The sequence below is a fragment of the Sus scrofa genome, chromosome 17 (assembly GCF_000003025.6).
Source record: "Sus scrofa isolate TJ Tabasco breed Duroc chromosome 17, Sscrofa11.1, whole genome shotgun sequence".
Classification (NCBI taxonomy): domain Eukaryota; kingdom Metazoa; phylum Chordata; class Mammalia; order Artiodactyla; family Suidae; genus Sus; species Sus scrofa.
The window spans coordinates 47,319,529-47,346,377 of record NC_010459.5 but is presented as its reverse complement, the minus strand read 5'-3'; the positions used below and the strand labels follow the sequence as shown (position 1 = coordinate 47,346,377).

Below are 26,849 nucleotides of genomic sequence, written 5' to 3'. Positions count from 1 at the left end.
TTAATCAAGGAAATTAAAGAAGATGTAAAGAAATGGAAAGATATTCCATGTTCATGGATTGGAAAAATTAATATTGTAAAAATGGCCATACTACCCAAAGCAATCTACAGATTCAATGCAATCCTTATCAAATTCCCCATGACATTTTTCACAGAACTAGAACAAACAATCCAAACATTTATATGAAACCACAAAAGACCCAGAATTGCCAAAGCAATCCTGAGAAACAAAAACCAAGCAGGAGGCATAACTCTTCCAGACTTTAAGCAATATTACAAAGTCACAGTCATCAAAACAGTGTGGTACTGGTACCAAAACAGACAAGACAGACCAATGGAATAGGATAGAGAACCCAGAAATAAACCCTGACACCTATGGTCAATTAATTTTTGACAAAGGAGGCAAGAGCATAAAATGGGAAAAAGAAAGTCTATTCAGCAAGAATTGCTGGGAAAACTGGACAGCTGCATGCAAATCAATGAAACTAGAACACACCCTCACGCCATGCACAAAAATAAACTCAAAATGGCTTAAAGACTTAACCAAAAGACAAGACACCATCAAACTCCTAGAAGAGAACATAGGCAAAACATTCTCTGACATCAACCTCATGAATATTTCCTCTGGTCATTCTCCCAAGGCAACAGAAATAAGAGCAAAAATAAACCAATGGGACCTAATCAAACTGACAAGATTTTGCCCAGCAAAGGAAACCAAAAAGAAAACAGACAACTTACAGAATGGGAGAAAATACTTTCAAATGATACACCTGACAAGGGCTTAATCTCTAAAATATACAAGCAACTTATACAACGCAACAGCAAAAACGCCAACCACCCAGTGGAAAAATGGGCAAAAGACCTGAATAGACTGTTCTCCAAGGAAGATATACAGATGGCCAACAAGCACATGAAAAAACGCTCAACATCCCTGATTATTAGAGAAATGCAAGTCAAAACTACCATGAGATACCACCTCACACCAGTCAGAATGGCCATCATTAATAAGTCTACAAATAACAAGTGCTGGAGGGGTGTGGAAAAAAGGGAACCCTCCTGCACTGTTGGTGGGAATGTAAGCTGGTGCAGCCACTATGGAGATCAGTATGGAGGTACCTTAGAAATCTATACATAGAACTACCATATGACCCAGCAATCCCACTCTTGGGCATATATCCGGACAAAACTTTCCTTAAAAAAAGACACATGCACCCGCATGTTCATTGCAGCTCTATGCACAATAGCCAAGAGCTGGAAACAACCAAATGTCCATTGACAGACGATTGGATTAGGAAGATGTGGTATATATACACAATGGAATACTACTTAGCCATAAAAAAGAACGACATAATGCCATTTGCACCAACATGGATGGAACTAGGGACTCATACTGAGTGAAATAAGTCAGAAAGAGAAAGACAAATACCATATGATATCACTTATAACTGGAATCTAACATACAGCACAAATGAATGTTTCCACAGAAAAGAAAATCACAGACTTGTGGCTGCCCCGGGGGAGAAGAAGGGAGTGGGAGGGATCGAGAGCCTGGGGTTAATGGATGCAAACTATTGTTCTTGGAAAGGATTCACAATGAGATCCTGCGATGTAGCATTGAGAACTATGTCTAGATACATTGCAACACAACAATGGGAGGAAACATTGGAAAAAGTATGTACACATGTATGTGTAACTTGGTCCCCATACTGTACAGCGGAAAAAAATAAAATAAATAAAAATTTCAAACTCAAAAAAAAAAAAAAAGAAAGAAAATGCTGAGTTGGAGACTTTTTTTAGGGGGCGGGAGATAAACACAGAAGATATTTTCAGTTCTGTTCTTCAGATTAATTACATTCTTGCTATTCACCACATTACTACTAAGCCAAATTAGTTTTGGTAAAAACCCAGGCAAAACAAATCATGATGAATACACAAAATGTGATCGTGGAATTCCCACTGTGGCTCAGTGGGTTAAGGATCCAGCGTTGCTGCAAGCTGAGGCATAGGTCACAGATGCAGCTCGGATCTGGCATTGCTGCGGCTGTGGTGTAGGCTGGCACCTCCAGCTCTGATTCCGACCCCTAGCCCAGAACTTCCATGTGCCGAGTGGGTGTGACCCTAAAAAGAAAAAAAGAGTGCCCCTGGGCCTCTTTTCCTCTTCTGTTGTAAGGGTCGGGGAGGTCTCTTCTTGATGGTACACATTAATAAATGAAACTTTACAAGCCAAGAAAAGAAAGGAAACCAAGGCCCAGAGAGGACCAACACCTCAGACAGGTTCTGAGCCAGGCCCCCCACCAGAGCCCGAGATAAGAGGGCAGCCGGGCCAGCCTTACCCTGGGACTGTTGTGCGTTGCTGAACAACATTTGTGGGTCAGGAGAGGCCCGCTTGGTGTAGCACATCCCATCACGCCAGGTCCTGTGGTCTGGGTACCAATGTTGGCTACAAGAAGCAGGGACGGTCAGGCCTGGCAGCAGCACTAAAGGCATAAAACCTCAAGACCAGCATTCACATAGATCCCCAGCGCCCAAGCATGGGCCAGCACACAGATACGCAAACATCTGCTGAACGAGAATGGGTGTGCTTGTCTGACAGCCAAAACCTCTGCCTCTGCTCACAGCTGCCGCCCGCCGCACTCGGGTTCAGAGCTGGTGCTGAGCCCCTGCACGTCTGATCGCATCGCCCACATGACAAAATGGGAGTACTGTTTTCACTCCAGTGTTAGAGACGAGGATACAGCAGTGAGCAAGACCACACAGTCAGCCAGCCCCGGAACTGGGCCTATAGGACCCTGGAGCCCACGCTGACTACTAGACTACGGGGCCTCCAAATCCAGCCCCGCCTCCAGGCGGGCGAGTGGCAGGGTCACCATGGAGGCGGGTTCCGAGTCTCCTCTGATGCTGAAGCCAGCAGCAAGCCTCTGCCCCCATCCCCAAACGGTTCTGTTCTGTTCCTCTGGACCCTGCCCACACTCACCTACTCCCTGGGTCTGGGGCACCGGGCGTGGCACGTGGATGGAGACCTGCCTGGAGCTGCTGATGGGGACGGAGGGGCGCCGAGACACGGCTGCTGGCCGGACCACTGAGGCAGCAGGTGGGTAGGCGGCTGGTGGCACAGAGAACGTACAGAAAGTTTGGGTGGAAGGGGACAATCGGGCGGGGGGAGGGCACCTGGCAGCCTGACGGTTCTGGAGGTAAAGGGAAGGGGATCGGAAGGGGAACCAGAACCTTCATCAGCAGAAAGATGAATGAATTCACTAGCAGACCCAGAAGTCCAGGGGAGGGGGTGGAAATCTGCAATCACAAAGCCAACTTCTGTCTCCCCAGAGCCCCAAGAAGCACAGGTACCAGGACCACACAACCCTGGTCCCCAGGGCAGCTTCAGGTCAGGGTGAACTGCACTCTTGGAGAAGGGCCATTCATCAACAGCGTGGCCGAAGGAGTTACATTTTCTTTTTTTCTTTTTGCATTCTTTTTTTTTTCCTTTTTAGGGCAGCATATGGAGGTTCCCAGGCTAGGGGTCAAATCGGAGCTGCAGATGTGGGCCTACACCACAGCCACAGCAATGCCAGATCCAAGTTACACTGCAACTCATGGCAACCCACTGAGGGGGCCAGGGATCGAACCTGCCTCTTCCTGGATACTAGTCGGGTTCTTAACCTGCTGCACCACAATGGGAACTCCATGTTTTCTTTTCTTTTCTTTCTTTTTTTTTTTTTTTTTTTTTTTTTTTGGCCGCACCTGAGGCATATGGAAGTTCCTGGGCTAGGGATCAAACCCGTGCCGTAGCAGCAACAATGCCAGATCCTTAACTCACTGAGCCACCAGGGAACTCCAGGAGTTAACATTTTCTCAGCTTTGCAGGGATTTTCTCCATCACAAATCAGGAGAGCCTTTGGAGCTCCCTGAGGATAACGGCTACAGGGCATGTCTTTTACAGGCTCAGCGTGGTTCTCGGGGCTTTACGCACATCTCATTCAGGCCCACGTTGGAAAGGGGAAACGGACTCAGAGAGGCGAGGTTACCCATCCGAACTAACACCCCAGGAAGGGGCAGGGCCAGGCTGGACTCCCAACCTCGTGTGTCCTGAACCGCTGTTACGCACTGCCCCGTGGGGCCCATGGGGACGGGCTGGGTCACTCACACGAGGGCCTGGGTGGCTGGGCTGTCCACCTGGGGGGAGGCTGGACGGGTGGGCCAGAGGCATAGTATGGCGACTGGGCTGGAGGCTGCATGGGAGGAAAGGACCGAGAGTGAGGGGTGCGGAGGTGCGGCTGGGGAGGTGAGAAACTGCCTCCTCGCAGGCACAGTGCTGCAGGAACCCCCCACCCCCGCCCCCGCCAGGGGACTGCTTAGTAGAGACCCACGATGCTGGGAAGAAGGCTCTCACTTCCCATCTCAGGAGGTCCCCTAGTCCTGGACCCTTCCGGGCAGGATCTCAGGTTCAATCCTTGCCCCAATGATCAGCACTACCTGCCCAGGAACCTGGATAAAATAGTGACACCTCCCACTGTAACTTGTGCCAGTGTAACTGCTGAAGGGGGAGGAGTGTTCCCAGCCTCAGAGCCACTCGCCTTTCTACTGACATCTTTCTATTTCCTCCAAGTCTCCCAGATTCCTTCCCCAAACCATGCCCCACGGACAGCAACATCCAGGAGAGATGCTGGCAGACATCCCACAAAAATGACCATCTAAGTTGGAGGAATGCTACACACTCTTGCCACGTTGGGAAAGTCACAGCGCACGCTGGCATATTAGGGTAGAAGAAGGTATATAGTAAAGAAATTGAGGGAGTTCCCTGGTGGTCTAATAGTTAGGATTCGATGCTTTCACCACTGCAGCTCAGGTTCAATCCCTGGTCTGAGAACTGAGATCCCACATCGAGCTGCTGCCTGCTATGGGGAAGGGGGAAATCCAGGCTTCTCTGGATGAATACAATATTTCCCAAATGTATTTTTTTCTTTTTTTGTCTTTTTAGGGCCATACCCACAGCATATGGAAGTTTCCAGGCTAGGGGTCAAATTGGAGCTGCAGCTGCTGGGCCGACACCACAGCCATGCAGGATCCAAGCTACATCTGCAATCACAGCTCACTGGATCCTTAACTGGCAATGCTGGATCCTTAACCCCCTAAGTGGGGCCAGGGATCAAACCCGAGTCCTCATGGATACTAGTTGGGTTCATTACCGCTGAGCCACAACAGGAACTCCATTCCCAAATGTATCTGACCACAGATTGGGAAGCACTGTTTGACAGCAAAGTTATTACCCCTTTTAGAGATGGGGTGGGAGACGGGGTTAAGATGGCAGAGTAGAAGGCCTGGAGCTCACCTTCTCTCATGAAAACAACAAAATTACAACCAACTGCTGAACAACCATCAACAAAATAGACTGGAAACTACCAAAAAAGATATCCTAACACCAAATGACAAAGCAGTAGTCACATCCAGATGGTAGGAGGGGCGCCTACATGACATAAGCAATCCCATACCCACCAGGTAGGCAACCCACAGACTGGAAAGACTCACCCCAAGGAGTGACAGGTCAGGGTCCTATGCCTGGGGTCTGGCACTGGAAGGAGGAGCCCCTGGAGCATTTGGCATTGAAGGCCAGCAGGGCTGGTGTGCAGGAGCTGCACAGGACTGGGGGAAATGGAGACTCCACTCTTGAAGAGCACACATAGGCTTTCATGGGCACTGGGTCCCAGGGCAAAGCAGGGACTCCGTAAGAATCTGGGTCAGACCTACCTGGGGATCACAGGGGGCGACTGCGGCTCATTGTGGGGGAAGGACATTGGAGGCAAAGGTCTTGGGAAGAATCATCAGCATGAACTCCCCAGAGGCTGCCATTTTGGAAAAATCTGGCCCCACCCATCAGGACTGAGAAGCCCCAGGGCAAACAAACAAGGTGCGAACACATCCTCACCCATAAGCACAGGCTGCCTAAAGACCTCCTAGGCACACAGTGGCCTCTAATCACACCTGGAGTCAAAGCCCCACCCACTAGAGGGCTAAGAATCAGTCCACCTACCAATGGGCAGGTACCAGTCCCTACCATCAGAAAGCCTGAAGCAAGCCCCTGTACCAACTTCAGCGACAAGGGAGCAGACATCAGAAGCAAGAAAGGCTACAACGCTATTGCCTGCAATGAGACCATATAAAAAATCTACACAAAATGAAAAGGAAGGAGCTCTCCCTGTGGTTCAGCAGGTCAAGAACCTAACTAGTATCCATGAGGATCCCTGGCCTCAGTGGGTTACAGATCTGACGTCACCACAAGCTTCAGTGTAGGTCCCAGGTGTGGCTTGGATCCTGAGTTGCTGTGGTTCCAGAGTAGTCTGGCAGCTATGGCTCCAATTTGACCTCTAACCCAGGTACTTCCATATGCCATGTGTAGCCCTAAAAAGAAAAAGAAAAAGAAAAGCCCTAGAATTGTGACCCATATAAAGGAACAAGAAAAAAACAACAACAACAACAAAAAAAAACAGAAAAACAGTTAATCTCCAGTTTGCTATCTGAAGATTAGCAAACTCCACGAAAAAGACCTTAGACTAATGATTGTAAAGATGATTCAAGATCTTGGAAATAAACTGGAGGCAAAGATTGAATAATGACAAGAAACACTGAACAAAAAAATAGAAGATTTAAAGATGAAGCAATCAGAGATGCAAAATACAATAACTGAAATTAAAAAGTCACTAGAAGGAACAACAGAAAACAGGAGGCAGAAGAATGAATAAGTGAGGTGGAAGACAAACTAGTGGAAATCACTGGCAGGGAATGAAAAGAGGAAAAAAAAAGATTGAAAACAAATGGAGTTCCCGTTGTGGCTCAGGGTGTGCATTCAATCCCTGGCCCTGCTCAGTGGGTTAAGGATCCAGCATTGTCGTGAACTGTGGTGTAGGTTGCAGACAAGGCTCGGATTCCACGTTGCTGTGGCTGTGGTGCAGGCTGGCAGCTGTAGCTCGGATTCTCGACTCCTAGCCTGAGAAATACTATATACAACAGGTGCAGCAGTAAAAAGCAAAAAAAAAAAAAAAAAAAAAAAAAAAAAAAAAAAATTAAAGAGAGAGAGAGAGAGATGGGGTGAAAACAGGTGCCTGCCGAGTGAGTTTCCAGCAGAAGCAAGTTGAGGATACAGCTCTATCTTCCTGCCCTGTCTGACTGTCGGGGAAAGGACATGGGTGGGCCTTCACCTGGGGCACAGCGGGGAGGAAGTAGCTGGTGGGCTGCTGCAGGGAGCCCAAGAGGGGGCTGCCCAGGGCCCGCATAGTGGAGAGGCGCTGAATGTACTGGTTGGTCAGGATGGCTTTCCGCTCCTCTTTGCGCTGGGCCAGAGCCACATACAGTGGCTTGGTGCCCACGATGCGCCCATTCATCTCTGTCACGGCCTTCGTCGCCTCTTCTGGAGAGGAAAAACACACAAAGCCAAACCCTTTGCTGTGGCCACCCTCTGTCATCACCTAAAAGCAAGACAAGACAAGGGCTGCTGGGGGCGGGGAAGGAAGACGCCGGGGACCATGCTCCCCTCCCTCCCGGGGGGGGCCCAGCCCCACCCTGAGCAGGCCCAGGAGAAACTGCGATGGAGGTGGGTCCTGTCACCCCCACATTTACTGAGGCCCACCGCATGCCAGATGTTTGACACGCCTTCTCACTGGACAGGCACGGCCCTCTGATGGGCGGGCACGGCCACGCCCACTTGACAGGTGCTGGAGCTGAGGCTCAGCGACTTAGCGGGACCAGTCCACGCGCTAATTTACTAGACTGTCCCTCAGAGTTAGTGAGAACAGCTGCTCTGCAGAGCTAATTTTCTCTCTCAAGTTTCTTTCTGAAAAGATGCTCCTAAGCTGTGATGGAAAGCGGGGTTAAGCTGTTAACTGTATCCGCCTTTGCCAGCGGGGCAGTGATGAAGTGGGACCAGAGTTTGGGACCCATTAACATCTAGGGGCAGAGTCCATCAGCCAGATCACAGTCTTAAACCTTTCGGTTGAGGACACTAGGATGAAAACCTGCAATTTCAACTATTCCCTGGATTTTATTAAGCCACCCATACAATTCTATAGTTCATTTGTGCACCATGGACCAAGTGGAATGCTCTTAAGAGCTGTATTTCTTAGAGACTTCAATAAGGAGATTTGTGTGGAATAGGAAAAAATAATTTGAATTTATGCTTTTGGTGCTTTCAAATGTTCATTTCATTAAAATAGAAACAAAAGTCAATACCACGAGAAAAAAAAAAGGGGGGGACTCGTTCAGGGTCATCCAGCCAGTGGATCACACATCAACCATGACTCGAACCCAATCCACAGTTCTGGTAAACCTTCATTGCAAGGTTTACCAGCAAGGCATAAAGCCAAGTTCTTTGAGGAATCTGGGGGAGATATTCTTAGCCATTTTTATTAAAAAATAACCTTTTTCTTTTGATTTTTAGAAAAGTTGCAAAAATAGTATAGAGTCGCTGTATATCTATCACCCAACTTGTCCCAATGTTAACATGGTACATTTATCAAAACTGTAATATCAGCATGGAGACAATACTGCTAATTATCATCTGCAATATTAACTACAACGCTGTTAACGGAACCGCAGACTTCACTCAGATTTCGCTGGCCTTTCTAACATTTTTCTCTTCAAGGATCCAATCCACATTGCATTCACGATTCTTGATTCTTTTTTTAGATTGAGACACTGGCCAACTGAATGAGGATCTGAGCTGAGAAAATTTTAAATCTGCTCTACTGGCGCTCTTGCTCTAACACTGGTGATTTTCAGCTGCACTTGGCTACCCGTACACAGGGGCCTTGACCTGAGCATTCACAGCTCCCCCGGGGACGGATAGAATTCAGGGGAATCTGTGAGCTCAGATGGGGGGAAAACGGCACCTTTATTTTCACATTAGCATATTCTTCTATTTTGAAAACAGGCAATGAAAGCTATAGTAGTATTAGCTATGCTTCTGACTTTGTCAGGAAGAATAAAATATGTCATCACATTAATTATTGCTGACCTCAAAATCTTTTATGCTGCTGCTTCACTAGATCTTATAAATGTGATGCATTAACACAGCAGCACACACTGCTGTCGCCCCAGTATTTTAATAAATATATTTCAATATAATTGTTTTGTGTAGCACTATGAATTTCTTTTTATGCATTTAAAAATATCCTCAGAAGGGGTCAGACAGCCAAATTTTCTTGGTACCAAAAATACTGTCAGAACAAGTTAATAAGAACTTCTGTTAGGTAGTTAAAAAAAGATAAGATTAGTATAACTAACAGTGATGTAGCACTTCCTATGAACTTGATATGTTGTCAGCACTTTATATAGATGATCTCATTTACAATCACAATTTTATAAAATAGAATACATTAATTATATAAATATATATAAACTTAAAAAATAAAATTCCCATTTTATAACAATATAGTCACTCCAATGTGCCTCAGTTGGAAACAATCCAGACTTTTACGACTCCTTTCATTCAGGAGGGCCTCAGGAGGTCAGTGAAACTCCTAAAGTATATGCAATGTGCATGAACAATTAAATCATTATTTTACTACTTATTATGGGCAGGTGCTCCACATACAGGTCTCTGAGTTCTCAAGACACCTCTAGGAGTGGGTAACATTGCTCCCATTTTACAGATGGGTAAGTAGGGTCCAAATGGCAAAATCACTTCCTTCAGCTTTCCTCAGCTTGCTAATGGTAGGATTGGGATTTAGACCTAGTGTTTTTTGTTTGTTTGTTTGCCACACCTAGCACGAGCAAGTTCTTGGGCCAGGGATCAAACCTGCACCATATCTGTAACCAGAGCCACAGCAATGACAACACCAGATCCTTAACCCTCTGTGCCACAAGGGAACTCCAAAGGACGTTCAAAATTGGATTTGACAGATAAAAGAACTTCTAGACCACTTCCTAAAAGCCCAGCCATCACATCACACTCGCAGCTCCCTGGCTCCATGACACACACTGATCTCCTTGGAAAGTTGTTTATTCCCACCTACAGCTCCCTACCTCCTCACAGCCAAGTCGAACTCTGCTGCCACTGCCACTTCTTACAGGAAGCCCTCCTTCCTGTTCCACTGAGCTACCACAGCTCTGCCTCCTCTATTTACCCCACCCCCATCACACCTTAGAGTAGACTTGAATTAGTGATGTGTCCGAATTCCACACGAGACTATAAGCAACCCAAGAGTAAGGACCACGGCTGACTTGTACCTGTGTGCTACCCATAGGGCCTGGCAAACAAGCAGATGCTTGAGTATGACATGAACAAACACTGGGTCATCTTAAAATCATCTGGGGCACTTTTAAAATTCGGATGCTCAGGCCCTACTCTCAGAGACCTACATTGAGTCTGCCTGACCCCAGTGTCTCTTTAAGAGCTCCTGAGGGGATCTTAATAAGAAGCCAGAGCTCAGAACCATCTCATAGATGCTCAGAAGATATCTGCTCAAGGTCACAGAGCCAACATCACATCTCTGGTGCTAGGTGGGCTGGGAACACAGTAGGTGCTCAATAAAAGGAGAAGAATGAATGAAGAATGATGCAGCCTGGAGTTTCTGCTGTGGCACAGTGGGTTAAGAATTCAACCACAGCAGCTCGGGTCACCGCGGAGGCATGGGTTCAATACCTGGCCAGGCGCGCAGTGGGTTAAAGGATCTGGTGTTGCCTCAGCTGGGGTATAGGTCGCAGCTACAGCTCAGATTTGATCCCTGGCCTAGGAACTCCCATATGCCATGGGTGCAGCCATTATAAAAAAAATAAAAAGAATAATGCAGTCCAACCCTCTCATTTTCCAGATGGGGAAACTGAGGCCTGAAAGGAATTATGTCATGGGCCAAGCCCAGACAACAAAAGTCAATGGAAATTTTGTGACATAAGTTTCTGGACTCTGGCATACAGTAGGCACTCAATAAATGCTGAATAAACCTAGATTACAATTAAGTTCAGCTGTGTGGCTGGGACTGTATTTCTACCCTCTTCCCCTCCAGGCCAGACCAGCTTGCAGATGGACAACAAGCTCCAGTGGGGTCAGATACAGCCCCCAAACTCAAGACCGAGCAGCACAGCACCAACTCCCTGGAAGCCACGGGGTGGGGGTAGGGCAGTGAGGGCAGGAAGGGAAGGCTGTGCATCCCCTGTAGGTGCCCCTGGCCCTCACCTTGGCACTGGTGATCATTCCATAGGGAGCAAACTCCTTCCTCAGTTTCTCGTCATCGATGGAGTCATCCAGGTTCTTCACATACAGGTTCACGCCCTAGGAGTTAAGACCCCTAGATGTAGCTGTGAATGCCCCGGGATGGGGGAGGGGTCGATATGGGCCACCTGGGCACGGGAAGCCCCCCCCCACCAAGCCTCTAGTTCCAGGTCTCACGAAGCACCCATGCACCCCACCCATCACTCAGCCAATCACCTGGAAGCTGCAGCCTCTCCCCCCCATCCCTACAAGCAAGTTCCTGGAAGTGGGATTGCTGGAGGAGAGAGGGCCATCCACGCACAGACACTTTCACATGGAAGCAGCTGCCCTCACGAAGGCTGACCCTCACCTGGTAGCGGGTCAGCCGGTCCTGCTTCATCTGCTCGAACCTGCGCTTCAGCTCATTCTGCCGCTCCACCCGCTTCTGGGCCCGGCCCACGTAGAGCAGCCGCCCGCTCACCTCCTTCCCATTCATGTCTGTCACCGCCTGTGCAGAGAAGAGGCAACCAGCGCTTGGTAACCACCCCCAAGAGGCCCTGGCCTCCAGTCCCATCTCCTGGGCCAAGACAGGGAAGGATAACCAGGAGGGCTTTAGTTTTAAAAATATTGGCGTCTTGGAGTTCCTGGGGTGGCACAGTGGCAAAGAATCTGACCAGGAACCATAAGGTTGTGGGTTCGATCCCTGGCCTCGCTCAGTGCGTTAAGGATCTGGCGTTGCCATGAGCTGTGGTGTAGATCACAGATGAGGCTCAGATCTGGCATGGCCTGGCATAGGCTGGCGGCTACAGCTCTGAGTGGACCCCTAGCCTGGGAACCTCCATATGCTGCCGGTGCAGCCCTAGAAAGACCACACACACACACACACAGGGGTCTTAACCTTTGCTGATTTTTCTTTTTTTCAGTTAACTGGCCTAAGGCTGCCAGATCCCACATCACCAGTGGCTTTGACTGCATGAAATTGTACATCTTCTGCAAGACGAGCAATGTCTTTGCAATCCATTTATACTGAATTCAATCTGCACTGACTTACCTGCAAAATTCAGCAAAAAGCAGACCCACATGTATACTGACTCAAAAGATTTGGAATAGACACTGGTGTTAGGGAGGAGAAATGTTTGAAAGGGAACTGACTTTTTAAGTGGTCAGTTCATTAATAAATATTTTCACATAACGAATTGCTTCCTTACCTAGACACGCAAATATATGTAAATATATGCAAAGTGACCTGGGGCTCCAAGAATTGCCTGTTCTATATCAGCTTCACCCATTTACTCAAGGAGTCCTTTTAGAATTAGGGAAACCAAACTCTAGAGAGAGGGCGGGACTTGCCCGAGGACACTCCAAAAGTTACCTTTCAAAGGAGCCCTTTACTTAAGAACAAAACTTGAGAGTCAGAAAAGGTTGGTTCTCATCCCAGTGGATCGCTCTTCCGAGCTGCAGCCTGCTGGAAGCTGAGAGCAACCGTACAGCCCGTATGGGTGGAAGGAGACAGGAGAGGGTATGCAAAAGCAGACAGTGCCCAGCCCGTGGTCAGTGCTGAGTGAGAAGTGGCTGCCATCCCGATGGCCCCAGGATCCAGGTCTCCAGCCAGAATCCACCATGAGCAGAGCTCTTCCGTGATCAATGAAATCTGTAGAAAGTGCTTCATGGTGGGAGGCCAAACAGGACAGTGGTCCTGCTTCGTTACTAACGGTATGACCCTGGGCCATTCCCTTGCTCAGCAAATGCATATCTGGAACCTACCGGCAATGAAATACTGGAGATTTAATGGTGAAACGAGAGCCAGCCCCCACCCTCGGTTCTATCCAGGGAGATCTGTGCTAATGATGGAGACAGACAGGAGGGGCATCTCATCAGGAGCACGTGAAGCCAGGAAGAGGGGGCTTCCTGACGGAGGGAAAGTTAGGAGCCGAGACCCATCAATGACTGCCAGCTACACTGTCCAATATGGCGTCACCAGTCACATGCAGCTACTGAACACCTGAAATAATGGCTAGTCTGAACCAACAGGTGCCAGAGGTACCAGATTTCAAAAAAATTAGCCAAAAATGGGAATGTGAAATCTCAACTTTTATCAACATAAATATCAATCAATTATATCCATATTAAATCACATTGAAGTGATAATTTGAATAAGTTGAATAAAACATATTAAAATTACAGGTTTGTTTTTTTTTTACCCTTTTTAATGTGGCTACTGAACAATTTGAAACTGCACATGCAGCTCATGTTACATTTCTATTGGACACATGGGTCTAAAGAGTAGGGGAAGGGAAGTGTTTGGAGAAGATATTTGCAAAGGCTGACCTCAAGCCCACCATCAAGTCAAGAAAGGGGTAATGGCTGCCCCAAAGGCCCCTATCTGAGCTCCTTTGCATGGGAAAAGATTCTATGAAAAGCCAGCCAGCCTCAGGGTATGGAAGCAACCAGAGGAGGCTGAAGGTGGCTGCCTTCACCACAGACAGGAAGGGCCCTGGCTTGTATGGACCCAAGCTGGGGAGGGACTTTTTCCTCCACAGGCAGCTGGAGCCCTCTGCTCCTGATCCCCCTTCTTCCTAGTCCTGGTGCCGTACCTCCTCCACGAGACAGGGCCATGGGGAGGCTCCTACCTTCTGGGCGTCCTCATGCTTCTCAAAGTTGACAAAGCCAAAGCCTCGGGAGTGGCCGCTGTCATCCCTCATCACCTTGACACTCAGAATCTTCCCTGGGAAGGGCAACTTGGCTCAAAAGGGAGTCGAAGCAGCCCCACGGGGTCCCCCTCCCTTCTCCCAAGTCTCTATTTAGGAAGCCCCAGGGCCGCCCCATTCCCAGCCCAAGCTTGGAGGAGAAGTCATCCCCGACTCCTTTGGGAAACAAGCCCACCAAACTGGGAGAAGAGGTCCTGCAGGCAACGCTCGTCCACGTCCACGTGGAGGTTCTTCACGTAGATGTTGGTGAACTCCAAGGCCCGAGCTCCCAGCTCCGCCTCCCGCTCCCGTCGGGACTTGAAGTGGCCAACGAAGCTGTGGACACATGGACAGGGTGGGCAGCTGCCATCAGCCACCCCCTGCCCAGCCCCAGCCCACCCAGCAACCCTAGGTCAGCTGCCGCCAGCCTTCAGACCTCCGTACCCCTCATCAGGGGACAGGGCAGATGGCATGCATCCAAAGCCTGGCACCTCCAACAGCCAAGATTCTGTATTCCAGAATAAGGTTAAGACGACTTCCCTCTTGGAGTGTCCGCTGTGCTGCAAAGGGATCAGCGGCATCTCCGTAGTACTGGGATGAAGGCTGGATCCCAGGCACAGTGGGTTAGGGATCTGGCGTTGCGGTGCCAATCTGGTCCCCGACCAGGCACTCCATATGCCTCAGGGTGCCCCCCGCCCCCCCAAAAAAGATGACTTCACTCTTGTGGCAAATGCACAGGGATCTCCTCCTGCATGCCAGGAGATAAGGGTCCGAACTATGGAGTCACGGAGACAAGGGCTTGAATCCCTGCTCTACAGGTGCCAAGCTGTGTGACCCTGAGCAAGTTACTCAATGGCTCTGAGCCTCAGGGTTCATTCCTGTAAACTAGGGATCAAACTAGGGGAGTTCCTGTCGTGGCTCAGTGGTTAATGAATCCGACTAGGAACCATGAGGTTGCGGGTTCGATCCCTGGCCCTGCTCTGTGGGTTGAGCATACGGCGTTGCTGTGAGCTGGAATCCCGCGTTGCTGTGGCTGTGGTATAGGCCGGCAGCTACAGCTCCAATTGGACCCCTACCCTGGGAACCTCCATATGCCGTGGGAAGTGGCCCTAGAAAAGACCAAAATAAATAAATAAATAAAGGGATTCACAGGGATTTGCTCATTCATTTAACATGTGCTGGGTGCACTGGGGAAGTGGTTATAAGAGAACTAGATGCGGTTTATGCCAGTGTTGCTAAGACCAGGGGGCTGAAATCATTTAATTACAATGCTAATTTTTAAAATTAGAATTTCCTAGTTCAGGAGTTCCCGTCGTGGCGCAGTGGTTAACGAATCCGACTAGGAACCATGAGGTTGCGGGTTCAGTCCCTGCCCTTGCTCAGTGGGTTAACGATCCGGCGTTGCTGTGAGCTGTGGTGTAGGTTGCAGACGCGGCTCGGATCCTGCGTTGCTGTGGCTCTGGCGTAGGCCGGTGGCTACAGCTCTGATTTGACCCCTAGCCTGGGAACCTCCATATGCAGCGGGTGCAGCCCAAAGAAATAGCAAAAAGACCAAAAAAAAAAAAAAAATTTCCTAGTTCACACAAACACATCTAGGAAAGTATCCTAGATTATGAAAAACAAATCAAGCAAAACAAAATTTGATGGTATCTATAAGACATTAGGTAAAATGAGTTATAGCTGGCCCCCAAATTGGAGGAAACTGAATGACAAGGGAAAAGAGGCAAAATAAAGCCAACAAAGAGAGAAACACGCTTCTGGAGAATCAGGAAAAGCCTTCCAAAGTTAAGGTTTGCTGACAGGTGACTCCCCCGAGAAACTCTGGACAAAATGACTCTGGCTGCGTCTCCCATCTCAAAGCCTCCTCCACTGCTCAGCCTTGGGCCCCTCAGATGGGCAGCATCAGAACTGGGGGAGGGAGCCGCTCAGCATCTGTGTCTCAATTGTCCCATCTGTGAAGTGGGGATGATGCTAAGCTTAAAGGCATGAAGATGGCAGGCTAAGTATATGCCAACTTTCCTTTTGGTCCCCAAATTCAGGAAACAAAAGTCCAGTGAAATTCACAGCCATGGGAGTTCCTGCTGTGGTATAGTGAGTTAAGAAACTGACTGTGGCCGCTTCGGTCATGCTGGAGGTGTGAGTTTGATCCCCAGCCCAGCGCAGTGGGTTAAAGGATCCTGTGTTGCCACAGTGGCAGCTCAGATTCAATCCCTGGCCCAAGAACCTCCATATGCCGTGGGTACAGAAATAAATCAGTAAGTAAATAAATAATTAAGTTGATAAATAAATCAATAAAATTCACAGCCATGCTGAGAAGGCTGGAAAACAAGTCAAAAACCACCCAGTTCATTATGATTGGCCATTAGCTGCTCCTGTTAGAATTTCTAAAGCATCCACATCATTTGTTACTCAGAATCTAACACAGCAGCACCACTTTTTTTACTTGGGAGAAAGGGAGTCCCTGACACTGAGTCAGCCGAGGTCACAGTGCCAGGAAGAAAGGCAGAGGCTGCTCAGTCCCAGGGTGGGGTACCCATGATTCTGCCCCTTCAGCCTTGGTCCCGCCCCCACATCGCACCACTCACACTTTGCGGTCATTCAGCAGCATCCCGTTCATGGTGCGGATGGCGTTCTGTGCAGCTTCGTGGGTCTCAAAATGGACAAAGCCGAAGCCTCGAGAGCCATGATCGTCGCACACCACCTGGGCCACAGGGAAACAGGACATGGAGAGCATCCAACGGAGGGGTCGGTAGAAAAGAATGGCAATGGTGATAATGACTAATATCTGAGAGCTTACTCTGTGCCTGTGAAGACATTCCCACACCACACAACAGCCCTATTTTAGAGCCGGGGAATGAAAGCTCAGAGAGGTCAAGCTACTTGCTTAAGATCACACAGTAAGAAGGGACAGAGTCCAGAAATTGAACATAGGTCTCACATATACCACAGACCAGCTTTCAATGATCCTCCTAAGGTGATGGATAAAGGATTAAATTCAAACCACCTCCCCTCCTTCCTGAATCTTTGTTTCTAACAGCAAATTAGACACAACTCCAGGATCGTCAGGAGGAGACTGGTTAAGTAAATTACAAAGATGTGCATAATCTACTCAAAGAGGACGTGATCAAGTTCACAGCTGGTAGAATTACCCACATGGTATGTTGTGTTTTGTTTAAGTTTATGGCCGCACTCACTGCATAGGGAAGTTCCTGAGCCAGGGACTGAATCTGAGCTACAGCTGTGATCTATGCTGCAGATGCAAACGGTGGATTCTTTAACCCCCTGGACCAGGCTGGGGACTGAACCTGAACCTCAACCTCCACTGCAGTGGGTTAAGAATCTACTGCAGTCAGATTCTTAACCCACTGCACCACAGCAAGGTATACTGTCAAGTGAAAAATAAAATAAAATCAAGCTCATGTGCTTTAAAGTGGGCATCTACACTTTTGAGAATTTTTCGACATTTTTGGTAACATTTAATTATATTTCCACTAACAGTAATACATATTCAGTAGAAAATTTTTGGAAAGAGAGAGACAGCCAGAGAGACAGAGAGAGAGAGAGATTGAGAAAGTAAGGAAGGGAGAGGGGAAAGAAAGAAGGAAAGTACCGAGAGAGAAAGTGTGGGATGATTACTTAATTTAAAAAAAATTTTTAATACAGTATTTAAAGATTACTTTCCATTTACAGTGATTACGAAATATTGGCTCTATTCCCCGTGTTGGACAACAGATCCTTGAACCCATCTTACACCCAATAGTTTGTGCCTCCCACTCCCCCACCCTATACTGCCCCCTCCCCTTCACCCCCTCCCCACTGGTAACCACTAGTTTGTTCTGAGTCTGCTTCTTTTTTGTTATATTCACTGGTCTGTTATATTTTTTAGATTCCCCATATAAGTGATATCACATAGTATTTGCCTTTAGTCTCATTTATTTCACGTAACATAATGCCCTCCAAGTTCACCTATGCTGCTGCAAATGGCAAAATTTTGTTCTTTTTAATGGCTGAGTAGTATTCCATTGTGTATACACACACACATACACATATATTGCATCTTCTTTATCCATTTATCTGTTGATGGACACTTAGGTCACTTCCATATACCTTGGCAGAGAAATTTTTAAATGCACACACAGGAAAAAAAAAAACCTGTTAATTATTTACTTATTTATTTTCATTTATTATTATTTTTTTAGGGCTGCACCTGTAGCATATGGAAGTTCCCAGGCTAGGGGTAGAATCTAAGCTGCATCTACGACCTACACCATAGCTCATGGCAACACCAGATCCTTAATCTACTGAGTGAAGCCAGGGATCAAACCTACACCCTCATGGATACTAGTCAGGTTCTTAAACTGCTGAGCCACAACAGGAACTCTCCAAACTGTTAATTATTATCTCCAGGATGGAAACTTTTTTACTTTACTCCTTTCCACACTGTTTAAATTTTACCAATTATTATTTCAACAGCAAACTTGTTTCAATTTTTTTTTTTTTTGGCTTTTTAGGGCCACGCCTGTGGCATATGGAGGTTCCCAGGCTAGGGGGTCCAATCGGAGCTACAGCTGCTGGCCTACACCACAGCTGCAGCAACAGCAACATCAGATCCGAGCCGCATCTTCGACCTACACCACAGCTCATGGCAACGTGGAATCCTTAACCCACTGAGCAAGGCCAGGGATTGAACCTACAACCTTATGGCTCCCAGTCAGATTCATTTCTGCTGCACCACAACGGGAACTCCTTGTTTCAAATTTTGACACAAACATCCTATCCCCAGTCTGCAAGGCTCCCGAGTCAAGTTATTAGGACAAACATTAAGAACAGGAAAGATCTTCGGTTCAGAGTTCTCGTCTCTCTGGCTAGACTTGCATTAAGACCCCTAATGCCTCTCGACCCTTCAGCCACTGCCCCAGCTCAGCTAAGTGGTATTTTCTGCCTCGACCCCCACCCCAATCTCCCAGCCCCACTACCAGGCTGACCTCTGGGATGCTTTTTCTAAAACGTGCCTGTGACCACATCCCTCGGGGAAATAGCCTCCAGTGGCTCCTGCTGTCCACACAACGACACCACCTTGCTCTCCAGCTAGCCCTGCATTGAGTCTTGCTTCCAGATCCACACCCAACAGGCCCCCCTCCAGCCCTGAGCAGCGTCCTCGACTTTCAACTCAGGCCCAGCTCTTCCACTGACCTGGTCCCACTCTGGGCCAGGCACCTACTCAGGGCATCACATACTGTCATACTTGTCATAAGAACCCTTCCAGCCAATTATTAAGCTCCAAGCTCCAGCTGCCTGACTAGAGAAAATGGGAATAAATGACTTGTCCAAGGTCAGCCAGCCAGCAAAAATAACAATTTGATTTTGTTTTGACCATTCCCATGGCAGATGGAAGCTCCTGAGCCAGGGATCGAACCTGAGGTGTTGCAGTAACAACACTGGATTCTTAGCCAACTGTGCCCACAGGGGAGCACCACCATTTGATTCTTGTAGTTACTCCTCAGATGCTTAACCAGGCACCCGCTACTCTTTCAAGGGCTACCCATGTTGTGACACTGTCCAAATTAAGAGACATTTACAACCATCTATGAGGCAGGTTCTACCACCGCCTCAGAGGAAACTGGGGTGGGAAGAGGTTAACCAACCAGCCCAAGGCCACAGTGCCAGGGAGTGAATGCGAGAGTCAGAATTTTTTTTTTTTTTGGTCTTTTTTCCATTTTCTAGGGCTGCTCCCGTGGCATATGGAGGTTCCCAGGCTAGGGGGTCCAATCAGAGCTACAGCTGCTGGCCTACGCCACAGCTACAGCAACACGGGGGCGTCTGCAACCTACATCACAGCTCACGGCAACGCCAGATCCTTAACCCACTGAGCAAGGCTAGGGATCGAACCCGCAACCTCATGGTTCCTAGTCAGATTCGTTAACCACTGAGCCATGACGGGAACTCCAAGAGTCAGAATTTGAACTCGGGACACTTGGCCCCAAAGTCCAAGGTCAGGGCCACTATGTCATGTCGCCCCTCTGCTTGGTAGACTAGGCTTTGCACTTGCGTGGCCTGACTGCAAGCCGGTGGAGTTCCGCCTGCTCAGCAACCTCTCCTCTGCCACAGGGCAAGCGCCTTCCAGGGCCCTGGATGTCATGGGTCTTGTGCACTTCCCTCAGAGCCCAATTTCCAGCTGTTCCTAAAAATCTCACCATCGCCAAAGACCCTGAGAGCACTTAGTCGCACTCCCAGAAGAGGGCGCCATCACTCTCATCCTCTCCCCCTTGCCCCGCCACCTTTCAGAAGGGGAGACACGCCAGAGAAGCTGACCAGCCATCCCCATAAAACCTAAAGGCAAACACACGGGGGTACGGACCACACTGAGTGCCTTGTATCCAACCAGGCCCACGACAGGGCTTCTTCAGGCCTGCAAAGACCTGCCCGAGTCACACACAGGCAGGTGTGACTAAGCCTGCAAAGCCATTAGTTCAGATCCTGGCCCAGCCACTCACCTCCCACCCCAACATACCAACTGTGAACAAGTGACCCTCGACTCTGAGCCTCTCTGCCCTCAAAGGTAACTCGGGGATCCTCCAACTTATACCTTAAGATGCTGCTGTGGGAAATTCAATGAGCATGTGTATGCGGAAAATCCAGCACATAGAAAGTACTGGATGACCTGCTGTTATTGTTATTTTTTTGGCCACGCCTGTGGAAGTTCCCAGGCCAGGGATCAAACCCATGCCACAGCAGCAGCAAGTTGAGTCACAGCAGTGACAATGCCAGATCCTTAACATACTGAGCCACCAGGGAACTCCAATCTGCTGGGTTTTATTTTATTTTATTTATTTATTTTTTTTTCCCACTGTACAGCAAGGGGGTCAGGTTATCCTTACATGTATACATTGCAATTACAGTTTTTCCCCCACCCTTTCTCCTGTTGCAACATGAGTATCTAGACATAGTTCTCAATGAAATCTGCTGTTTTTATTGTAAGAACTTAGCACACAGTTAAGACTCTTTCTCTCTTTCTCCCTCTCCCCCACTGATGCTCAAAGGCAGGAACCAGCCCTTTCTGTCCGTCATGGGGAGTCCTTAGCAGCTACTGTGCATCCTCCAGTCTGTCTGCTCCTCATTAACAGGGAGGTGGTGACACCTCGCTCGAGATCTTTAAGACTGCGCCTGCCACCCAGGAGGAGTCCAGGGAGAGTTCTAACACAGAGGGTGCTGTCATTCCCCACTGTCTCCCCATCTCCCTGCTGCCTCCCCAGAAAGTTCAACATACCAAAGGCTGCAGGGTAACTGACCAGCCATCCTCATAAAATCTTGGGAGCAGGAGTTCCCACTGTGGCACAGGAGGTTAAGGAGGTGGCATTGCTGTGGCTTTGGTGTAGGTCACAGCTGCGGTTCAGATTCAATCCCTGGCCCGGGGAATTTCCATATGCTGTGGGTGTAGCCAAAAAAAAAAAAAAGGGAGCAAAACACCCAGGGTTAAGCCATCTGTTAGAACAGACTGACCTTCTGCATGGCCCTGACCCTCAACTACAAAGTCAGAGAAATGAACACAGCCTTTCCCAAATGAGAACAGCCATTAGCTTAACAAATATTTATTGAGCACCTACTATGTCTTCACATCTTCTTTAGGGACTGGGATAGAGTGGTGAATAAGAACAAGATGCCTCTTTTTTCTTCTTCTTCTTTTTTTTTTTTTTTTTTTGGCTTTTTAGGGCTGCACCCGTGGCATATGCAGGTTCCCAGGCTAGGGGTCAAATCAGAGCTGTAGCCCCTGGCCTACGCCACAGCCACAGCAATGCAGGATCCAAGCCATGTCTGCAACCTGCACCACAGCTCACAATACCACCAGATCCTTAATCCACTGAGCAAGGCCAGGGATCAAACCCACGTCCTCGTGGATACTGGTTGGGTTCGTTGACCACTGAGCTACAACAGGAACTCCAAGATCCCTAGTCTTAGGGAACATCCATTCTAAGAGAACTGTTACAAACAAAATGTGGTCCATTGCTATCATTGCCCTGATTGATGGCCACCCTGTATGCGCTTGCCTTGTCCTATAACTTTTACTGCCCTCTCACGCACATTTAGGCTGTTCTCATGACTTGCTTTGGCCAGTAGAATGCACTGGAAGTGACGGTGTGCCAGTTCTGAGCGAAGGTCTCTAGAGGCCTAGCAAGCTTCCACTCTCCATCTCTTGGGACCCTGCCATTGCTAGAAGAACAGCCTGGGTGAGCCTGCTGAATGATGAGAAACCACAGCAAGGAAAGCTGAGACATTCCAGCCGATGGCCACCCACTCCCTAGAAGCCAAGCCATCCAGCTCACAGCTGGCATATAAAGGAGGCCAGCTAAGAAAAAGCACAGCCCAGTTGAACTCAGCCCCAACTGCCAATGGCAAATCGTGAGCAAAATAAATGGTTATTGTTGACAGTTACTAAGCTATGAGGTGGTTACCTAGCAAGAGCTAGTTGATACACAGGTGACCACTGACAGTTCTATGAAAATAATACTGAGAAAAACTACCATTCGCCTGCTGGCTAAACCTGGAGCTTTACTGACAAGACCTTGGAAAGTGAGGGGCTGCGTGGTATCCCCTCTACCACCACACAGGCGTCTAATGTAAACAAAAGGCACACCCACCTTGCAAGAGAGGATGTTCCCGAAGGTGGAGAAGGTGTCATACAAGGCCTTGTTGTCAATGGAGTCCTCTAGGTTCTTGATGAAGACGTTGCCCACACCAGACTTGCGAAGTCCTGGGTCTCGCTGGGACCACATGATTCGGATGGGCTGGCCTTTGATCACCTCGAAGTTCATTGTGTCCAGTGCCCGTTCCGCTGCACAGGAGAAGAGAAAGGACCAAATTTAAAGGTGTTTTCTTTCCGAGTTCCGAAGAGCTTAATCGGGAATTGAATCAAGAAAAAAAAAAAAAAGAAAAAGAAAAAAGAAAAGAAAAGAGCAGACAGACAGACAAAAAGAAAAAGAAAAACCACTGTCTGGGTCTCACCTGAGCTAAGAACTTGAAGGCTCAGGAGGGATAAACAGAAAGAAACCAGGTGTTTGGCACTCCTCCCACCTTCTCATTCGACTCTTCACCATGGTGATGTGAACATGAAAACCTATGCCCATTTTACGAAGGGCAAGTTGAGGCTCAGAAAGAGGAAAGATCTAAAGGGTTTCTGTGACAAGGGCGGCAGCAGTTTGAGGAAACAGAAGCTCATTGGTGCTGAACAGCAGAGTTGAGATTTGATCCCGAGGAGTATAATCTCAATTTTTTTTTTTTTTTTTTTTTTGGCCACAGCATGCAGCAGATCTCAGTCCCCAGACCCAGGATTGAACCTGAGCTGCAGTGGTGAAAGTGTTGAATCCTAACCCCTAGGCCACCAGGGAACTCTCTAAGGTGAATGACTTTTGGAGACGTGAACATCGCTTCTCTGAGCCCATTTCTACACCTGTAAAGAGATGATGATAATATTACCCACCTTTGTACATATAACAAAGGGAGGGAATAGCATCTGTATCCAGGTGGTCAGGTTGAACATTAAACCAGGTTTGCAAGGCGTCTTGTCCTTTGTGCCTGGCGCAAAATAGGTGTCTGGCAAATGGTAGTGTGTCTAAAAACTGCAGCCTCTGCCCATCCTCCTGCCACTGCTACAGCCTGTCCTCGCCGGCCACCCCCACCCCCCCGCCCCAGGTGGTACACTGTCTGGTTTCAGAGGCGTGTTGGCAAACTGTGGAATACTCAGTGGACAAGTTTCTGCAAGTCTGGGTGTTCCATCTAGCCCTGCCATCAACACCCAGGAGCAAAACCCTTCTCCTGTCTGGAACTCAGTTTCCCCATCTACAAAGTCTGGCAAAAAAAGGTCAGGTGGTACAGGCTGGGAGGAAGGTGGGAAGAGGCAGTGGGGCAGGTAAAGCAGAGCAGAGCAGAGGGCTCCCTGGAACCCAGCTCAGCCACCTGCTGGGAAACCCACAGAACCACCCCAGCAAACTCCCAGCTCAGGGAACCTCCTCCCCCTCCCAGAAGACTCAGAGTCAAGGTGCCCTCTTTTGGACTTGGCTGGGGCAAGGCCTTTTATGCTTAGTTTCTGGAATCTTACAGCTGAACGTGATAGTTACTCTATTTCTTAGGTTAGCACTTACTGAACGCTCACAATGCACCACATGAGGTAGTGCTGGAGATACTGCCTAGACACAGTCCTCCTGTTTTCCATGCCCCGGGGGAAGAAGTCAGCCGCATTTTTGCAGGTAAAGGCTGCCAAGGGTGAAATTTTGCTCAAGCTCGCGCCCTAGCGGCAGAGCTCGAGCGAAACCCGGCGCGCAAGCTCTTCACTCTCAACAGAAGTGAGGACAGACGGCTGGCGGCTTCCACCAGTCCTATCAGCTCTGAAGAACCGGCTGTGCAGCCTGGAGCGGAGGCAGCTCCTCGTGGTTCCGGAAAATAGGGGCGGCTGGGGCCGACCTCGGGTCACGCTGCCGGGAAAGCTCTTCTGGCTTCCCCAGTCATCACCTGGGTCTCCTCCGGCACCTTCCTCACCAGGTGCTTTGAATTGCCCATCCTCCCGACCCCTCTATAAGGCAGCTACCACCCCCCTTTTGCAGACAGCCCCCCTCCCCAAGCTCAGAATGGTTTATTTGCTCAAAGCCGCACAGCTGCCGGCTTTCTCATCCCAGGTCTGGCTGACCCCAAAGCCCTTGGCCGTTTTCCCTGAGCCGTAACACCTCTCCTCCGTAAAAACGGAGCACCAGCAAAACACACAGTAGGCGCACACTAATTGCCAGTTCTCGTCTCAGGGCCCTTTCTAACCACCTGTATCTCTCGACCCCAGGCTGCAAAACGGAAGATGCAAGAGCAGCCAGAGATGAAAGGGCACGGGGGGCCGGGATGCTCTCTAGCTGTCTGTCGGTCGATGGGTCTGTCCGTCTCCCCACCCCCCACCCCCCGCTCACCGTCGGCGGGCTGCTGGAAGTTGATGTAGGCATAGCCCAGCGAGCGGCGGGTGGCCACGTCGCGGCACACGCGGATGGACAGGATGGGGCCGGCGGGCGAGAACTTCTCATAGAGCATGGCCTCCGTCACGTCGGGGTGCAGGTCGCCCACGTAGAGCGAGGCGAGCGGGTAGCCCGGGCCGCTGGCGTTCATGGTGGGCGCGGCCCCGCGCTCGGCGCCCGCGTGCGCTCACCCCGGCGGGAGCCTCGGCAGCGGGGACGCGCGGGGCGGCAGGGCTCTTCCCACCCGCGTCGGCCCCCGGCTTTTACGGCCCCCGCCGCCCGGCTCACCAATCGCGGACGCGCGCGGCCCCGCCGCACACCTGCGACCCCTCAGCCTTCGAGAAGCCCCAGGTGGGGGCATCTCTGCCTCCGTGACGAGAGGCGAGGACAGCCCTCACCTGGCCCCGGGTAGAGTTGCGGGGAAGCCGGGGGAGCTCCGAGCCTGCGCCAGCAGCGCGGAGAGGGCGGGGACCGGGCGGCAGGAGCCCTGGGTTCTAATCCCCAAGATGCCTTTGTCCTGAACCTTCTCTGTGAAACTGGGAGGATTCCCTCTACACGAGGGACTGTGTGCCCCGCGCATGTTTCACACAGTAACGGGCGAATTCCGAGCGGGACGCCCGACTTCAAGGCTTGTGTTCCTACTGCCTACCCTCCCGAAAGGAGGCTTTCTCGTCCGGACAGCACGGATCCAGTCCCAGCCTTCAGGACCTGGCTGGGTGACTTGGGACTGAAGGCTCCATGTGAGCATTTCCAACTAAAACCTTCCTTGACCCCAGCAAGGCCATTGGGAGAGGCTCTGCGCACGAATCCATCCCACCCGCAGGCCACCAGGAAGGTTCACCGCGATTCTTGGAACCCAACAGGACAAGGTCAGAGTGCTGGCCCCCCAAAAAGCACCAAGTGTCAGAGTTTGCAGCCCCAACCTGTGATGTAGGGCCAGTTTTGAAAACTGACATTTCACCTGGCTTCTCATTTCCTGCTTCAATAAAACAGATTCCCAGAGACCTTTGGTTGGGTGTGACAGATGGAACAAGCAGCCTGGGAACCAAGGGCAGGAGCTCGTCTGGTTGCCCAGCTTACACTAGCAAGAAAGCATCAACCAGTTCTAATCCTGGGCTTAAAAAAAAAAAAAAAAACTATCTTGATTTTTTTTTTTTTTTAATGGATGCTTTTAGACTGGGGCGTGGGGGACAAGCCCCAGGAAGAAAGTCAGTGCTGCAGGCTACCTTAAACAGTGCTAGGAGGGAGGACGGAGATGGGCCTAACCTTGGAGTCGACCAAGACTTATGCAACCATTTCTCCCTGGCTTGGTTACATCTCAGGATTTAAAAAGGAGTGGGGGCGTCATCTATGAATAGGATGCAAAACCACAGTCCACACCCAATCTCAGAAGCCACAAAAGTGGACCCAACACCTGGATGGATTGTTGTGCAACGCAGAGAGGCTCCGTGGTTTTTTTTTGTCTTTTTGCCTTTTCTAGGGCCACTCCCGCGGCATATGGAGGTTCCCAGGTTAGGGGTCCAATTGGAGCTGTAGCCACTGACCTACGCCAGAGCCACAACTCGGGATCCGAGCCACATCTGCAACCTACACCACAGCTCACAGCAACGCTGGATCCTTAACCCACTGAGCAAGGCCAGGGATCGAACCCACAACCTCATGGTTCCTAGTCGGATTTGTTAACCACTGCGCCACGGCAGGAACTCCAGCTCTGTGTTAATTCATGGCAATTTCCCCCTCTTCACAACACGCTGACTTCTGGTTCTAAAAGATGAAATTAAGTTGCTGCCTCCTTTTAAGAGCAAGGCCCCAATTGTGATCAGAGTAGTCAGCTAGTTCTGGTGGTGACATGGGTGGCGCCACACATCAATGCACAGGCCAACTGATAAAATTTTTTATTTCACTTTTGAGTTTTTACACGTTTCCTGATTATTCTGTAGAAGGTGGAACCTAGAAATGTTTAAAAGACATACACAAATCTAGTACATCAATAACCGGGGTT

At 49.3% G+C, this 26,849-nt stretch overlaps 1 protein-coding gene across 2 annotated transcripts in view; it reads right to left on the bottom strand.

Moving 5' to 3' along the window:
- Positions 1-25,119, bottom strand: part of PABPC1L (poly(A) binding protein cytoplasmic 1 like) — a 30,647-nt gene extending 5,528 nt beyond the window's left edge. Inside the window, exons 1-11 of one of the 2 annotated variants that reach the window (XM_005672962.3) lie at positions 24,806-25,119; positions 22,499-22,692; positions 16,448-16,563; positions 14,059-14,198; positions 13,806-13,900; positions 11,546-11,683; positions 11,161-11,256; positions 7,190-7,456; positions 4,141-4,225; positions 2,974-3,102; positions 2,333-2,439 (exon numbers count right to left, since the gene is read on the bottom strand). In XM_005672962.3, the coding sequence (XP_005673019.1) occupies positions 2,333-2,439; positions 2,974-3,102; positions 4,141-4,225; positions 7,190-7,456; positions 11,161-11,256; positions 11,546-11,683; positions 13,806-13,900; positions 14,059-14,198; positions 16,448-16,563; positions 22,499-22,692; positions 24,806-24,998 (1,560 nt within the window). In that variant the 5' untranslated portion in view covers positions 24,999-25,119. Of the gene's footprint in view, positions 1-2,332; positions 2,440-2,973; positions 3,103-4,140; positions 4,226-7,189; positions 7,457-11,160; positions 11,257-11,545; positions 11,684-13,805; positions 13,901-14,058; positions 14,199-16,447; positions 16,564-22,498; positions 22,693-24,805 lie in introns of those variants that run through there. The other variant, XM_013985397.2, reaches the window with a different exon arrangement.